General features: G+C 37.6%; 1 protein-coding gene across 7 annotated transcripts in view; it reads right to left on the bottom strand.

Annotated features, from left to right (window-relative positions):
• Window positions 1-19,019, bottom strand: part of ryr1.L (ryanodine receptor 1 (skeletal) L homeolog) — a 119,472-nt gene that overhangs the window by 95,996 nt on the left and 4,457 nt on the right. For 4 of the 7 annotated variants that reach the window (XM_018230279.2, XM_041572954.1, XM_018230283.2 and 1 more), the window contains exons 2-9: window positions 5,654-5,773; window positions 5,464-5,568; window positions 4,233-4,253; window positions 1,820-1,894; window positions 1,023-1,101; window positions 764-876; window positions 344-443; window positions 168-264 (exon numbers count right to left, since the gene is read on the bottom strand). In XM_018230279.2, the coding sequence (XP_018085768.1) occupies window positions 168-264; window positions 344-443; window positions 764-876; window positions 1,023-1,101; window positions 1,820-1,894; window positions 4,233-4,253; window positions 5,464-5,568; window positions 5,654-5,773 (710 nt within the window). The remainder of the gene's footprint in view (window positions 1-167; window positions 265-343; window positions 444-763; window positions 877-1,022; window positions 1,102-1,819; window positions 1,895-4,232; window positions 4,254-5,463; window positions 5,569-5,653; window positions 5,774-19,019) is intronic. The other 3 variants (XM_018230284.2, XM_018230286.2, XM_018230285.2) reach the window with 1 other exon arrangement.

Below are 19,019 nucleotides of genomic sequence, written 5' to 3'. Positions count from 1 at the left end.
TCCTGCAATTGTGATAAAGACTAATTCAGTAAAGGTATTCAATTATGCATTGAAACTAATTTTCAAAAGCTAAAAACATAAAACATTAATCATTTTGTTGGAAGGTTTGATGTGCCATCTGGACCTTTTCTACAGTTTAGTTCTGTGTTTTCTATGTTGGATCTTACCTGCGCTGTTCCTCTCCTTGGTCAGTTGATGCAATTGTCAGGCATTCATCCATATGTCCATGAAACAAACGCAGGACATGTCCGCCAGTCACAAAACCTAGTGAAACTCTTACAGTTATGCAATGGATTTTAAAGAACATCAGTTAAATGTAAATTCAAAGGAATGTCCTGCCTACCTTCTGCTAGCTCACAACCAGAGGTAATTGGGTTCATGTTCCATAAAGTCTGCATGAAGGAGGCATCCACCTGAAGTTCCCCACTTGCTGTGGAAAGATGCTGGGAAAGGCAGTAAAATAAAATAAGAAGAAGCAATTTAGGTAGTAAATAGCAGGGATAATTCAAAATCTGATTCTATAGCAGTTCAAAAATAGCAACTACATGATGACTTTAAGAAATTGAATGTGCTCCAAATGGCTCTATATAAATAACAAATAATAATAGTAAAATAATAAAATAAATAACAGAGTCATAGAGAAGAACTGAGTATGTATCAATGAAAAAAGCAAAAATGTCACCAAGCTGTTGTCTAGTTAAATTAATTAAAATGAAAAAGTAATTAATTAATTAATTAATTAAAAAACACACCAGGAACATACCAAATATCTCTCTGAAGAAACACTGACAAGGATCAGGTCATCTCCTACCCGGACCTTCTCTCCTTCAGAGCGCTGCTTGGAAGCTGGGTGGATAGTCCACCAACATGCCTCTCCTGATCAGAAAGGACACACACAAAAATAAGCCACAGCACTACTACAGGAATAACTGAAGGAAATCCAATCAGTTATTAAAACATTAAAGTCATAAGACACCAAGGCCACAGGTAAGGTAGCAATAAACGTGTTCAGTATTTGGTACCTGAAGCATCTTCTTGTAATCCAACATCAAATGCCAATTTATCTGTCAGAGAGCGTGATGTAGTGAGACAGCAAAGATACTATAGATAAAAATGGAAAAAGGTTACCTTGTAAACCATAAAGAGATGGCAAGTGAGTCATTCCTAAAGAAGTGGCATATTATATAAGAAGAACAGTTTTCAGTAGTAATACACCACCCCCTACCCACGTGCATGCCAGTAAAATAATTTTTTTGCAGAAGGAGAAAGTCACTGAGCAATAATATCCCTTAAACTTGTCCTAAAATATTTTAGAACTGCAAAAAAAATCTGTTTCAAAACAGCAATATTTACTCACTGGGCAAAGTGTGTAATCTGACAAGTTTTGTCGTACAGCGCAGCATTTCTCTGTGTACATTTGTACATGCTGCCAGGGTATACTACCAGGCTAATGCAGTGCCTCTGGGTGCAGACAGACAAGTGAGCGGATGCCAGTGGGTTGGCCAATTCTTGGTCTGTGAATCAGCAACATTAGCCTAAAGGGTATGTTTTCTATCCCTTTCCTTTGTCGCTTGTTTACAATATGGAAGGTGCCCTTAAGGGTCTCTGACTGGAAATTTTCAGGTCCAACAAGTCTTGCTATTGCATAATTTGGCCTTCTACACCATTCTCACATCTGCCTGATTTAGCTGTTGAATAAAAGAGGAGCACATATTTTGTGCTTTACAGTATAGCAGTAGGCAACTGCTTTTTAAGTGGCATTTTAATGAATGGACCCATAAGTTTAAAAGTAATGATAATAGAATATTGTGTTACTTACCATGTCACTGTGACAATGGCGCAGGAGAATAGCATGGCCATAGAGCAGTGTTCGATGTCCTCCACCTTGAGATGACTAAAGGATACATGAGGGAAGAAAATGTAAGTCATTTCTTTCACAACTCCCACAAACTGAACATGCAGTCTCTGTCACCTCTTTAACCCCCCACAGCCATTCTCCATACCACTGGCAGAGTTTATCTCTTGTCAAAGTAACAAAGGTAACAAATAATACAATATGTTATGGGTAATAAGCTTTTTAGTGCTCCTGTATTACTCTGCTCACATAGGAAGGCCCTCTTCCCAGCCTCTCTTGTGCCTCTCTCTTTTTATTAGAAGAAAAATATATTTAACTTTTGGTGCACATAACATACTGCAATGCCTGTTATGTCTCTCCAGATTGATAACAAGAGTGTTAGACTCTCACCAAAATGACCAACCTCAGCCTTCTCTGCTGCTGCACCAGCTACTCCACAAGAACCAGGTGGGATAAGAATGGGAACAGCATGGAGCATTGAAACACGTATTACCCAGAACAAGTACATAATTTTTATGATAATCTCCCTGTATAATGGTCATCCAATAATTAATATGACATGCATTCTCAAACAATTTTACAAGCCATACATTTTTCATATAATGTGTATTTTTCTCAGTCCAAATGGAGGCTAACAGGATGGATGCAGGCCTCCAAAGAATAGTAATAGGTCCCTGCCTGCCCAAGGGCTTCATACACTATAGACATCTTGTGTGGCATAATGTTAATACAATCAGTCCTGCAAATGGGCTGTTTCAGACAAACAGCCTACTGTTGATCATTACTGTGGTGCATTTATTTCTCAGACAGTTAAAATGGTTAAATGGAGCAATCACCCTTGTTTCTATTAAAAATAGGAAAGTGTATGTGTGGGGGGTTCTTGTGCCAGTAATAATTTTTTATATGACTGTTTCTTATATAATGTATGATAGTTCAAATGTATTTAGTTCTTACAAGAAACAATAATGTTTATTCACAGAGGCCTAACTATCAAGAGAGCAGGGGGTGCACCCAGACCTGCCCCTCCCCCGATAGGGCCCGCTGGAATCGCTGCAGTACACTAGAGGGAGGTCTGAAGGTAAGATCATGTGTTGCATGTCCCAGCAGTGCCTGGTGCAAAAACTGCACGTGGGTCACTAGTTATGCCACTATTTGTTCATTTCCCCATTTATCACCCACCCATCCAAAACCATTTTAAAGTTTTATTAGCGTATTTTTAAACTCCCATTATTAGTCACCCACCCTCGTCCCAACTTCTCCCACCCAAGAGACTTGATGATCTCCATGTTCCATTTCCATGTTCCTCAGGCCATCTGTTAGACGGGAGACTGGTTTTGTACCATGCGATGAGGGAAAGGGGGAAAAAGGAACCAATATATTTAGAAATTAAGTCAAAGGAGGAAAGAAGTTATGTTTGTAAGATGGTAGGTGAAGTGATGGAGACTTCTGCACACAGGCTGCAAAACATGAAGATGAGCAGAAGTAGGGATTGGGAGACTGCTGGAAACCACATGCTTCAATAGAATATGAGTACAGAAGGAGTTAACACTGATGTATAATTTAATAAAACCTTAGAAAATGTGCCTATTACAGTTGTCCTATGTTCTATATTTCTCTAACCATTTCAGAATAAGGGATATTTGTATTTTAGGACCCTGAGTTTACAGAGATATTGGAAGCACAAATGACTGCATTAATTTAGCAATGACACGAGAATATACTGGAGAACTGGGCAGATTTATTACAATTACCATGTTAGTGGAAGAAAAACTAAGAAGGACTAAAAAAATTAAAAGGGTAAGAGTTTTATGGCTGGCAAAGTATATTTACTGGAAGACTATAGTGTTTTCTTGTATTTTACTCCATTTATTTCTATACAGGTCTTCTTTTTCAGTTTTATTTTACAGACCACTGTCTAGTTGCTGGTAAAATATCCAAGCAAAATTGTATGATAAATTAAGTTGAATTAGTATATTTATATGAGAGGAGTATAGTTCATCATCTTGCACAGCTACTTTTAAGACATGATAGTGGTTAGTCTATTTCCAGATAGGGATGTAGCCAACACAGCTGAAACCCGAGATTGGAAATATGAAAGCAATGTTCACAGCACAATCTCTTGGAAGCATCTACTCCCCACTCATTCCTAGCTTCATTGTATTTCTGGAAGGAAACAGCAAGGATAGTATTTACCACTACAAAACGCAATAAATTATAGTACTGTGATTAAAGATGTAGCCATAAGTTAGCTAATTCTATTAGATCTGTTAGAAACTTAAATGAGGAAAATGGGGGTTCGAGCAGTCAGAGGAAAAGGATGGCATCACTTGGGAAAGAGGAATCACAGGAGGGAACAGAGCAAGGCCACAAAACATACCCATTTATCCAAATTGGGTGCCTAGCACAAGGACAGAAAGAGAAAGCCAAAACAAAACACATAAGTTATATCATATTGACATCAAGAGAGACAAGGCTACTGTAACCCTATACTCATCTATGTAAAACTCATCACAATTTTTTTTCACTTCTGTATACTGTTTTCGAGACTCTTGTTCAACTTATACAATTTAGAGATATGGGAGTTTGATGTTGGAAAACAATCTAGAGACATTATTGTTAAGAGCCACAGTGCAGGTTTGTCCCAATTATCAACACTCAAATAATGGTGGTCCTATCATTGTACCAGCTAAGTTTCAAGAAAAAAAAAAGACAGAATCAAATGTATTAAACATAGAACCAGAATTGGATCTGGTATATAATAGGTCTAGTCCGGAATGCATAAACAGAGGCTTCAGACAAGTCTTTTGGCAAATGAGCTGGTGAGATGGCACTGTGCACTTGACCACACAAATCTTATAATGTTAAAGGAACAGTAACATCTAAAAATGGAAGTGTTTTAAAGTAATACAAATCTAATACAGTGTTGCCCTGCACTGGTAAAACTGCTGTGTTTGCTTTAGAAACAGTAGTTTTGTTTATATAAATCAGCTGCTGTATAGCAATGGGGCAGCCGTTCAAAGTGTAAAAGACTCAGGTTACACAGCAGATAAGCTCTGTAGAACATAATGGTGTTATCTGTTATCCACTATTTAATCTATGCCATATAGCCTTTTTTCCATTTCCACCATCGCTACACACCAGTTTGTTTATATGAACTATAGTAGTGTTTCTGAAGCAAACACATCAGTTTTACCAGTGCAGAGCAACAGTACATGATATTTTCATTACTTTAAAGCACATTCAGTTTTTGGTGTTACTGTTCCTTTAAGGGTACAAAACATTTGTTTAGAAGATAAAGAAATCTGTATACTAAAAAATTATGAATGTGGAACAGCCTTGTTGATTCCCGTCATGAATCAAAGCAATTCTTAGAATGTGGCATAAACTAACATAAATGAAAATACTAAGTAGCCATAATACAAAGTGACTCTTAGCACAAAAGACAAACAACTCACTGAATCAATGTGGCAACATGAGCATGACAGTAAGCCATTGCAACACTAATGACAAACTCATAGCATGAGTGGAACATATTTTGACGATAGAAACACTGGCGTGAAATAAATAGTAATACATGGCTGATTGGACTGTTATTTCAGAATTCTCACCTCGTTGCCCATCTCCACGTTGTTTGCCAACATCTCCTGCAATGCTCTTACAGAAAGAGACTGCTCCAAAATAAAGCAGCAGATGGCAAGGTCCGGAGGCACATTCTGGAAGAGAGAGAAGAGGAAGCGGTAAGGAAACAGTAAGTTGGACATATCCTGACATGCCAACTTAGTAGATGCCACTTATTACCTGAGCATTGGATGTAGATTCCAAGAAACAGAGGCGGTTCCCAAAGCCCTCAGCCCCCATACACATCTTGAGTTGTTCCTTTCGGATAGTAGTACTGCATTGCAGGACAACCACATCTTCCTGTATGATTGGGTGAAACATATAAGAGAGATGAAGGGAGGATATGATGATTATAGAAAGAATACATAAGACATAACAAGAAGGAATCAGAACATCAACTTCTACTACTATTACTGCTACTCAGCTACATGAGGGACTGTGCTTTCAAATGTCTATGCACAACAGACCCAGGGAATGAGAACATCATAAAAAGCTGAGCAACTGAATTAGTGCACTGTATATTGAATGCATCTCAGTAGAAGTTACTGTAGTTTCATGTTTTCTTGTGTTTATACTGTTATAATGGGGGGGGTTGCAACATGCAGTGCATAGTGAAACGGACCCTAGTAAATGAGTACAGACCACTGGCCTGTGGCACAAGGAGCACCTCAGGACCCCCTATACCATAGACTTTAGATTGTAAATTCTTCTTCACCGGCGATGGGTGTAAAATAAACATTTTATTTAAACTGTTATGTAGGTGCTATATAAATGAATGACAATAATACAGTGTGCGTGTTTGTGTATGTGTGTTTGGAGGGGTGGGGTGGTTATCTGTTACCTGCAGTATCAATTATTTTTTATTACTTTTTTTTAGTTGTTTTTAGTGCTCTATTTTTTTATATACAAATCATTACCTGGTTGCTAGGTTCAGTAACTAAAGCAACCAGAAAGTAAATACTACACTGAGAGCAGAAGAAAAAAAAAACACATTAATTCAGAAACCACATCAAGTGAAAACCAGCTGCAAACTGTTTTAATTTAATTAATTTATTTAATACAGATAACTATCCCCACAAGGTGCTCACTCTAATAATGTAATAAATATTCAAAGTGTGTTCTGCCAAATAAAACAAGAAATGGATATTTTCAAAAAAGTCATATTGGGGCAACAGAAGGTAAGAAGTATTACATTTAACCCTTTAAATGCTCAACTCAATGGTAGTTCTATGCCATAGATTCTATGAAAGGTTAAATAATTATCAGATTTTAATAATCTCTGCTAATTAACAAGGCATGATATTACGTTCTGGACTGTTTTATACTAAATTCAGGTCAATATATCACATGCAAGCCCTACTTTAACACTGTGTACATTTGCTTTGCATATAATCCCACAGGTGCTCACTGCAAGTTGAGATCCAAGTACGGGAAGGAACATCTGTCCATAAAGACACTAGACAACAATTGGTACCACCATTCTTGGCTATCTTATAAAGATCCCAACAGGGCTGATTTATAAATATACATAAATACACAGTGACCTCATCTTAGAGAGCAGGTGGTTATATATTGTTGGTTGGTGGACAGTTGAGAAATGCTAGTCAAAAACGTTATTGTATATTACTAATTAATGTAGAAAGACCCTGACCAGGTTTTAGGAGTGGGCATGGGGGACTCTAGTTAGGAACTCCTACAAAGGGCTGTCTGCAAAGCGAAAAAGAACTTATTCTCTAGTAAGTGAGGCAGTGTTTTTTCAGGCGTGCATATGGTTTGGGCATGTTTTGGGTACAGTGGGGTGGGGCTGGGAAAGCTTGGAGGAGTGACCACACGTGAATTTTAGTTGGCTGTTTTTTTTATTTATTTATTTTTAATCAGGCCCCATTCTACTTAGGGCCCATTGTCCAGTGCACCAAAATGGATGGTGGACCAATAACTGGGGCCTTCTGGAGGGGAGAGCCCTTTTTACTAAGAGCTATGGGAATCTATGATTCTGATGGCCATCCTGTATAGTCCAGTGAGTAGAATTTGACCCCTAATCTTTTAACATTTAATTGTTTAGATACTATGATATCGTTACACTTTTTCTGTATTGCTAATTATTTATATTTTCCCTATTTTTGCCCTACTAGATTGAAATTAGATCATACTGAAGAGGGTCAAGCTGAAGCTATCCATACATGGACCAATTTTGGACTAATTCTGTGAAAGCTGGCCAATGGTCCTGCCTTTAGGAATTGTATTGTTCCCCCCCAAAAATTAAGAGTCAAGGCATATGTCCATTGAGAGATAATTATCAACCCCCACCTTGCCTTCTCCTCCAACCCCTCCTTTCTGGAGCAGCAACTGTGATATTTTAGGTCTGCACCTGCTGGGGATTTTACTGTGACCTGTACTCAGCAAATAACTGAAATTGTTGCAGTGCACTCCCATCTGCAAATGCACACAGAGTCACAAAAAGATGCCAGTGCATCAGCAGAATAGTAATATAGCAGAAACCAATGCTACACACAGTACTATACTTTTTCTTTGTATTATTTTTATTGATTTGTTAACTAGTATTTATATTGTTCTGTTAAATACAGTTCAGCAGCTAGTGGTACAATGTGCAGCACCAAAATCTAAATAAAGTTAGTTATAATGTCATAAGCCTTGAGATAGGGGCATTATTGCTTTAATTGACATTACATTCAGACAATGCAGTGTTAGTTATATGCCCTTAGTGTTCTATTTATTTTTATATTAATATTCTGTTTATATCAATATTCACTGGGGGAGGCACATTTATTAAGGGTCGAATTTTTTTTAACTCCCTTAAATTCAAATGAATTCGAGAAAAACTTGGATGTCAAGAAAGGCTACAAACAACTCCAAATTTACCACTGGATCTCTACCATTGACTTATACAGTAATTCTGGAGGTTTTTTAAAAAAACTCAAATTGAGTTTGGATAATTCCCTAGTCGAATTTGACCATTTTGACCATGGTCTTTAATGATATTACTGTGTCACATGGTTAACTGACACTTGTTTATTATATAAATAAGCCTAGGGGCCAAGTAAGTTGAGATCTAGGGGGAATGCCTACTTGCTTTCTTAGATACAACATTGATTAGGGTGTACATTATTCCCAATATACAGTAAGTGACAACCTTTTTAGAGGCTGTTCATTGAAGCTCTAACCACCTATATTAAACCATGGTAAATGCATATGTCATTTTACATACTGAAGTGGTGTAATAGTGAGTAAAGTTGACAATAGTATTTGCCGATGTGCCATAAGATTTATGCTTCTAAGGGCATGGGTAATACTCTATAACTTGAGTTTTTAGAGGATGCCATTCATAAATTTTCATCATATCCTGACCTTTACAGTTACAGTAAAAATCTGCACTTTTCTTTTATACCAGCCTCTGCTTACCCAAACAAATCTACTTTTCTGCACTCATTGATTTACTCTCTAAAGAATCTGCAGGTTTTTTTCATCTTTTAAGCCCTTTCTAAAGAGCTTTCTGCCCCTCTGTCTACTGCTAAAAACATTTGTGAGCATTTCAACACTATACAAGATTATATTTTCTAATGTCATCTTTATAACTGTCTACCTTCCTCCCTGAACACTCCTGTCTCCTATGTGTTTTGTCTCCCCTATGACTCAAGAGGAAGTCTCAACATTTCTGTTTTCCTCATTTCCTGCCGTTAGTCCTATTCCTTCTTAACCTCTCTGCAATCCCACCTGGTTTCATCAAAGTTCTAAGCCATGTGTGTATTTACCTCTCATTTAAAAAAAAATTCTTGGTTTGCCATCCGCAAAAATAAAAATTCACATTACTAATAATTTTTTACACAATTGAGCACCCTCTCCTTCCATTTTTGCTATCCTCTTAGTATACGGTACCTTTCCAATTGCTTTTCTGGCATCTCCTACTGTGGAGTTAGACCTTCTCCCTTAACCTTCTGTTGAGATTTTGTAAGGCTTTATCTAAAGGTGCCCATACACTGAGAGATCCGCTCGTTTGGCGATGTCGTCAAACGAGCGGATCTATCCCTGATACGCCCACCTTGAGGTGAGCAATATTGGTCTGATCCGATCGTGGGCCCTAGTGAATAGCAATGGGCGGGTGATCCGACGGGATCCGACGGGATTTTTTGTCCCATTCGATCGAGATCTGGCCGACTTTCGGCCAGATCTCAATCGGTGAAGCCCGTCGGGGGGCCCCATACACGGGCCAATAAGCTGCCGACGCGGTCTGTCGGCAGCTTTTATCGGCCCGTGTATGGCCACCTTAAGGCCCCTTGTTATTCAGTTTGCATACTTTCTTTCAAGTCAATTTATAAAGTTTCCAATACCACCACAATGCTGATGATGCTCATCCTAACCTGAAATTGTACCCCCCTTAAACTCCCATAACATTCCAGAAATCTGTATTATATTTAATAGTGCAGTATAAATGCCTCTACTAGGGTCAGTGCCTTGATGTTATCTTGTAAATCTTTTCCCTACAACATATCTATAAAAGAATGACTTGTTGTTCATTATAAAAAGGGTTACCAAAATACTAATTAACGTCCTCATTTTGTGATGTATTAACTACTGCAGCTATTGTTTGGCCTACCTCTTCAGAAACAGTTACTACTCCTAATAAATGCAGCTGCAAGACAGCTCACCAACTTATTCTGTCATGCAACCCTGTCATTGGCAAGGTAGGTCACTACCATTCAGGATTAAATTTTAACTAGTGACCTTGATGTTGGAAACACTTCTCTGTCCCAACCTATATCTTTGAATTTATCTCCAAGTACCAAACTACAAATTAAACCCTTCTAAAATCTACAAACACCTTGGTACCTCTTTGCAAATACTTTGCTATTGCTGCACCACTGCTCTGGAATTTCCTTCGACATTCCATTAGACATTCCCCAACTTTTTAACAATTAGGGTAAGGGCAAACTACTATATTGAATGCTTTCCTCCGGCGGAAGAATATTAATGAGGTAGAGAGAAGCGGATTGGCTGAAACCAGTCTCTGCTACGCTCAGTGTAGCTGAACACGGGCATTAACTGTACTTATAAAGGAAGCTGCTGATTTCAGCGTATCTGCTTCTATCTGCCTCACTAATATTTCTCTGGCGCAAAGAAGCGTTCCATACACGAATCTCATTTGCTCTTAAGCCAACAATGATTAAAACACATTTCTTATTCTACAACACTGCAGAGCATGACACTATAGATAGGGGTGGTTAAATTAACTGTTAGTATTAGAAAGAGGCAGAAGAAGTCAGCAAACATTTCAAAAACTATAAAAAAAAAAAATAATGAAGACCAATTGAAAAGTTGCTTAAAATTAGCCATTCTATAACATACTAAAAGTAAACAGAAAGGCGAACCACCCCTTTAATAATAATTTAACTTTTATCCATCTTAGCCTATTCCAACTGCTAAGTGTAATACTCAATGTCAAATCTCTTGCATGCTGTCTGTTAGCTGTGGAGAAGTTGTTACAATTTGTAACATCAGCTAGAATGTAAATCGCCGGCTGGATGGCACTGCAAGCGCTTCGTTTTTCGAAGTTACCTCACGAGGAATCTTTGGGCAACTACTGAAAACGAATCGCTCCGAGTGCGATCCCACCAGCGATTTAGATTCTAGCTGCCGGGAAGGCTTTTCAGGGAGATTAGTTGCCCGAAGAAGAGGCGATTTGTCTCCAGACAACTAAATCTTCCCGAATCTTTGCATGTGTCTCTGCCCTAAGGCTTCAAATGTATTGTTAATGCTACTTTTTATTAAAAAGGCTTTAGTCTCCACATTTTTATGCAATCTTTTTGTTCAACCCATTGAATTAAAGCTGAAAGTCTGGAAAAAACAGTTGTCTATGTCCATGTACAAAGGGGGCGCCCCTAGGCCGACTCCACTCATCGCCCCGCCCCCCATATGGCTCCCCCTCTCTGGTCATGTCCCCTTCCCCGTCCGTTACCCTCCCCTTCTGTGTCACCCTCTCCATCTCGTCTACATCGTCCTCCCTGTCTGCACGTATATGCATATGCACACATCTTGAATATGCGTATTTGGCTGAATACTTGAATGTGGCTGGGTGGCATGCTGCCCTAGGCCTTGCCACAAATCTGGGTTTTTCTGTCCAAAGATTTATGGGCCTAACTGTACTTAACTTATTGCACCAATCTAAAGTTTCTGCTTCTCAATAGCAGCAATGATTTCACACTTTTCACAGGGGGTCACCATATTGGAAAGTGTCTGTGACACTCACATACATAGTGGGCTCTGAGCAGCTGTTGAGAAGCTGAGTTTAGGGGTCATAAAAATTATCAAGCAGAAAATGAGGTTGGCCTGTAATATAAGCTGATGCTACAAGGCTGATTATCAAATTATGATGCTAGTTGCACTGGTTTCCGTGCTGGCATATAGTAATCATCTCTATTAATTGCTGATCAGCCTTATATTGTGACATTTATATTCTGTGTGTACCGCATATTTTGGGTCAGTCCCTAAGCTCAGTAAGAGACAGCAGAGCAGAGTATGTGCAGTGAATCAGCAGAAAAGAAGATGGGGAGCTACTGAGACATCTTTGGTGGTACAGATCTTTGCTGCTAAATGGCCGTGGTTGCCTTGGGCTGGTATAGAAGCCCAAAACACAATGTACAAGATTGCTAGCCTACTTTAGTTAGGCTTTAGTTCTCCTTTAATACACATACTCAATGTGAGGTCATGTATAACTATGTAATGTACAGTAAGAATATTTCACTTCTTCCATTTATTCCCTCCCCTCAAGTGACATGAGCCAAACCACATATTTAGAAGTGCTGAAAGGTTCTGGGAAAAGTAAAGTCTGTGTGGCATAACCCATATTTAGAAACAAGCTTGGTTTAAAGCCCTAAAGCTTTTGTTCAGCATTCCGAGTATGCTGTTAGGCAACCTTAATTTTAAGGTTTTCTTTCTGGCAATTTGTCAGATAAAATTGTTTATATTTGATGTTAATGTGCTTTAAAGAACTCTTGTTAGGAGAATAAATAAAAAATCTCAACCCTGTATTTAATAAACCCAATGGAACAGCCCGTCGTTCTTTCCCAGCTACTTGTAAGCTTTGTACAGTAATTCTGCTGTAAAATTATTGCTCTCTTTCACGTTTTAACAGCGTATTCTATATGTATATATATATATATATATATATATATATATATATATATATATATATATATATATATATTCTGATATAATTCTGTATATATTATTTGATTTTCTTCCCCGTTTATACTTTTATATATATTGCACTTTTATGCGCTGTACAACAATGTGGCTCCTTAACAGCGCTTTACAAATAAAGTTATACACATACAGTATGTATGTATGTGTGTGTGTATATATATATATATGCTTTTAAAATTGGGCGTTTGTTTTGGGAATATCTCTCCTTTAAAAGCCTGATTGCTGGCTGGGGAGGATTTAGTCCTTAGTGAAAAAACAGCGTTCAACGGACATTGATTACAGGTAATGCTAAAATGCACATAAAATATAAAACAAGTTAGGGACCGCCATTCGGGGTTTACCTTGACGTGGTATGGTGGCTTATCAATTTTATGATCATAACTTTGTAACAAAATAACCCCTGTTTTGGGTACATATGCAATAGCATTTATTATACTTATATATACTTTAAAGCCTTTAGAGTGCTCCCACAACCCCCCTGTTTTGATATTGTATATTTAGCCAGGAGCTGTGGCATAGCTTCAGTGGTTGTAGCACCCCATACCCCCCCTTTGAATTAGTGGTGATCCTATGCTTTTAAAATTGGGCGTTTGTTTTGGGAATATCTCTCCTTTAAAAGCCTGATTGCTGGCTGGGGAGGATTTAGCCCTTAGTGAAAAAACAGCGTTCAACGGACATTGATTACAGGTAATGCTAAAATGCACATAAAATATAAAACAAGTTAGGGACCGCCATTCGGGGTTTACCTTGACGTGGTATGGTGGCTTATCAATTTTATGATCATAACTTTGTAACAAAATAACCCCTGTTTTGGGTACATATGCAATAGCATTTATTATACTTATATATACTTTAAAGCCTTTAGAGTGCTCCCACAACCCCCCTGTTTTGATATTGTATATTTAGCCAGGAGCTGTGGCATAGCTTCAGTGGTTGTAGCACCCCATACCCCCCCTTTAAACTAGTGGTGATCCTATGCTTTTAAAATTGGGCGTTTGTTTTGGGAATATCTCTCCTTTAAAAGCCTGATTGCTGGCTGGGGAGGATTTAGCCCTTAGTGAAAAAACAGCGTTCAACGGACATTGATTACAGGTAATGCTAAAATGCACATAAAATATAAAACAAGTTAGGGACCGCCATTCGGGGTTTACCTTGACGTGGTATGGTGGCTTATCAATTTTATGATCATAACTTTGTAACAAAATAACCCCTGTTTTGGGTACATATGCAATAGCATTTATTATACTTATATATACTTTAAAGCCTTTAGAGTGCTCCCACAACCCCCCTGTTTTGATATTGTATATATATATATATATATATACACACACACACACATATATATATATACACACATATAGAATACGCTGTTAAAACGTGAAAGAGGAAAACCTTTGGGGCACTTACAGTGGGTTCGCAGCTTCGGGGGCTGGGATTAATGGGTTTTTTTCAAAGGGCAATAATAAAGCACTTCCTTCTCCTCATGCTAATTTCCTTAAGCAATTTAAAGTGAAATAGAATGTATAAAGAAAACAAGATAGGTCCCATTTTCATTTGTTTCCACTCAAACAAATGCAATGCATTATTATTTGACATAGATAGATATCAAAATATCTACGTTATATCAGAAAATCAGATAGAAAAATTTGTATTTTTCTACATAAGCAAAAAAACGAAACAAGAGTTCCCATAATGGAAATATGCATCGTTCATTATTGACTGAAAGTCTGTTAGTTAATAATATGTTACAATTTGTCTTGGATAGTTCCCAGAAAGGTAGTAGCAAAAGTCATTTTAATGGCTGGAAACCAAAACAATTAACTTGGAAGTTAGAGAACAGTTACAAAGCATACTTCTAATTAAGAACACTAGTGTAATTGTGCCTCTCCTCTGTTGAGAGAAACTGACTTCTCCAGTGGTCTTCAAAGCCACTGTCCTGTGTAGGTAACTTGGGTCCCATCTACAGCATGTCCTTCCTATCTACTCTATAGCAGAGGTGTGAGAAACATACAGTTTGTATTTTATTTTGTTCTTTAAATAGCAACCCTTCATCATGATGATGAGCATAGCATATGAGAAGATTAAGCTGGGGAGCCAGGTGTTTGTGTACATGTAATTAGACTAGTGTGTTAACCTTTTGCATGCCTCAGACTAGGAAGTTTTTTATTTTTGTTATGCCATGCAGTAACATTTTATTGATTTTTTTTACATCACAGTTTCATATTAGGATGCAGATGAGGAGCAAGGCTAAAGGAATGTATAGCAGCTGTTCCACGACGAGTCCAAGAGGATGTTGTTCCACAGGATACAGAAATGCCCAAAGACATAAGCAGAATTTTTCAGGGAAATAACTACATGTATACCAATTTATTAATAAATAAGGTGCTGCAAAGCACCTAGGTTTTACTAAATGTAGTGATATATGCACACACACATAATAATATATATTTAGATTTATTTGCCAGTAATTCAAATCGTGTATATATAAAAAAACAGGCATTTATGCATAACTGCTCGTTATGAAAGTTATTATCTGGTCATTTTTTTCTAAGAAATAGTTGCATGAAAAAATCATTATATAAATCATAGTATAAACACACATTGTCCTAGATTATGGCACATAAAGCTCTTCAGTATTTGTTAGTTAAACATGCTATAACTAGAGCGCACAAATACAGAAAAGTTATAGTTCACTAGTGGACACTGGCTACTAGGATTCATGAAACACCGGAGCAACAATTTTTTAAAATATTTAGTATATATATCCAAGCACTATAAAAGAGATCTAAATATGGTAATCAAGGTGTTGTTGGACTCCTAGCAGCTCTTACCCCAAGACTTAGCAGCTGACCGTGCATGCTGAAAGCTGTAATTCATGAAAATATCAGCAACTGAATAAACACAGAGTGTGGTCTGTACTTCATTTCAAGAACTAGTGCTCTGAAGTTCCAATGGTGTCAACATTATTTCACATATGGTGTTTGCTCATTTTCTGGCTGAGGACTGGCTTCAATGTGCAATAACAGGCCATACATGTCAGTTACTGCACACATGAGTTTGTACCAGGCCATATTCTGGTTTTCTCCACAAATCTTCTTCTAACAGGCAGAGATCAAGCCTGGCATTAGTACAAATAATGAAGACTTTTGAGGACGGTAGCAGAAGAACTTCATAACTATCTCAACTTAAAGGGGCTGTTCACCTTCCAACACTTTTTTCAGTACAGTTGGTTTCATATAGTTCACCAGAAATAAAGACTTTTTCAAATTACTTTCTATTTTCTATGTGTGATACTTTTTCTAATATTGAAGTGCTTGGCAGCTTGGGGGGGGGGGAGTCACAGACAAAAAAAAAGTATAATGTCATTGAAAGTTTATTTCTGGTGAACAATCTGAAAGCAATTGAACTAAAAAAAAAAAGTGTTTAGGAGGTGAACAACCCCTTTAACAAACTTCCTTATGAAAACATAACATGATCAGCCAGGTGATCAGCCTGACAATTTGGTGTTCTCATTAGCAATAAACTGGAACTGGTAGTGAAACCAGGCTTTGCATATGCTGAACTAAATAACCCCTACTGAGCAACCGCAACTGTTCAAACAGTTGTGCCTATGCCAAGTAAATACGGGAGGGGCTTTCTAAAATTAAAGATTTAAATAACCCCCACTTACAAGGTTGCCGGTTTGGTCAAAGATCTGGAAATTTGAGGGGGAAAAAATTCTCATGGCCATCCAAAATCCTTTCTAGCTATTAATGTTATATGTCACAGAGAATAAATCGTTTTCTAATTTTGTTGAGTGAAAGAAACATTTATTAGAAACAAACAGAGAGTACTAAAATAGTAGTAGTAGTAGTAGTAGTAGTAGTAGTAGTAGTAGTAGTAAAAGTAAATAAAGCTTTGGGGTTAAGGTAATAAAAAAATAATTATGGGCTGTTTTAAAGTTAATTTGTTTACTACAGTCTAACAGAAGGTTTGCAATAGGAGATACTGTAGGTTTGCAGATGTGAAGTAATTCTGCCATTCTTATAAATATATCATTATAAGGGCTGTCTGAACTCTAAATTACATGTATTGGGTAAATCTGTTACTAGGAGTGTGAGAGGTAGTTTGGCAATTTTCAAAATTCTCTAAATTAGTGTTTCACAACTTCCAAAACAAAAGTGATGTCCTGTAATTCAACTACAATGTAGCACTTCCTGCAAAGTGAATTTGAGGGCGTCATTACAGCAAAGGGCACTGTTTGTGGTCACCAAACTGAATGTTTCACTTTCCTATATTTATTACATTAATTCTGCTTTTAACTGTAGGTTATAAAGGCTGTGAAGCTTTTTTAAAAACCAAACCTAGTCAATAAACTATGCAATTGTTAATGATGGCAGCGGATTTGGGCGTGAACAAGATCATAAAATTCCAGAGTCACAGGGTAGATCAAATGGAAGATCAAATGTTTTTCCTCATAAGCAGGATCTGGCTGTGAACAAGAAAATAAAATTCCAGAGTCACAGGGTAGATCAAATGTTTTTCCTCATCAGATCCGCTCCGTGTAGCTGCACCGACAGTCACAGCTTCGACCTGACTGCAGTTACACAGAGTGCCCAAAAAAATCCAAAATCAGGCATTTTTAGTCTGATCACCTTTACGAATAGCTGTACCCAGGCTGAAGCTGTGCCCGTCAGTACAAAGAAGATTGGATTAGCTTCTCTGACTGCTTAGTAAACGCAGATGGAGAAAAGAGAGTTTGATCTGCACTGTGTGACTTCACCATAAAAGAAAGCACCATTTGATAACTAAGGGGCATGACAGCATGACAATGCTTATGTGCAAAAACAACAAATACATAACAGAAAAGTTAGGATTAAACTTCCAAACAAATTTCTAATACATAAATTAAAAAATGTTCAGCGGTTTTAGAGATATGGTAAATGTATTGGATATTGAAACAGTTGCGTAACTAGAGTGCGCCAGGCCCCCCTGCAAAAAAATCTTCGGAGGGGCCCAGGGCACACCGATTCCCATCCTCTCAAACCCGCCCACTTCATGACCCCTGTCCACTCCCTGCCTACTTGTGCCCCCTTCCCCGCCACAGGTAAGAGAGCGGCTGGGGAGGGTTTTTTTTTTTAGCAATAGAGGAAGTACTCCCCGCAGTCTGAGGCCCCCTGTTCCTTGAGCCTCCCTGCAACTGCAGGGTCTGTTTCCTCTATAGTTATGCCACGGATTGAAAGCAATATTTGTATGTACCTTTCTAACCTGCTGGTTCTGTCTCTTTAAAAAATGCAGAAGAAAGAAGCTCTCCTTCAGTCATGACACCAATTCCCACAATGCCTTGCATAAAAACAATTGGCCAGAACCAGAAGTAGAGATAATAGAATAATAGACAAATGGATGCTGCTGTCAAAAGCAATAACATACAAAAAAACCTTAAAAACAATGTATATTGGAAATTTTCTTTAATTCTCTTAATTTTGCTGACACGTATCATTCTAATGGCATATCATTTTAAATATGGAACACCGATATTAAGTTCCTCGTAAGCATTGCCTAACTGCATAATAATAATAATAATAATAATAATAAAGAAGACGTTTTCCTCTGATGATATTAGTTTTGCAAACCCATAGCAGCTCATCTGCCATTAAGAAACCAATTGCTCAATTTATAGTTTGCATCAGTGCACAATGTATGCAGTAGTTACTTTAATGCCAATAAAATAATTGACCTTCAAGCTGAAAATGGGCTAATCACAATTACAGCAGGCTAAGTAAAACGAAAAAAGATTACAATATGAACGGCAAATCTTGTTCTTAATTTTTCAGGTTTTTTTCTGTGTAATACATTCCCTTTATACGTAACAGTGTAGCTAGCATAACGGAAAGATACGTTGTGCATATACATAGAACATGTATCTGACTTTATTTTCTGATCTGGTCACCACGACATAAGCACCACTGGGCTTTAAACAACACAATTCTGCATCACGGACAGAGTTTATCTGCTCTATCTGGCTCAATTCAACATATGCCAGTAATTTGCAATTCAATAATGACAAACAGAATGGCTAGGTTGTTTGCAGTAAGAGGTTAGGTTGAAGCAGTACGTGAATAACCCAAACTATCAGAAAAAATAGAGCATTGAATTTTGAAGAAAAACTAGGAAAGTCAATTTTCTTAAAGTGGTAGTTCACATTTAACTTAACTTTTAGTATGTTATAAAATGGCTAATTCTAAGCAACTTTTCAATGGGCCTTCTTCTGACTCTTTCCAGATTTAAAATGGGGGTCACAGAACCCATCTAAAAGCAAATGCTCTTTAAGGCTACCAATGTATAGTTA

The sequence above is a fragment of the Xenopus laevis genome, chromosome 8L, assembly GCF_017654675.1.
Source record: "Xenopus laevis strain J_2021 chromosome 8L, Xenopus_laevis_v10.1, whole genome shotgun sequence".
Classification (NCBI taxonomy): domain Eukaryota; kingdom Metazoa; phylum Chordata; class Amphibia; order Anura; family Pipidae; genus Xenopus; species Xenopus laevis.
The sequence above is the reverse complement of the archived record's forward strand: the minus strand, read 5'-3'. Positions and strand labels throughout refer to the sequence as shown.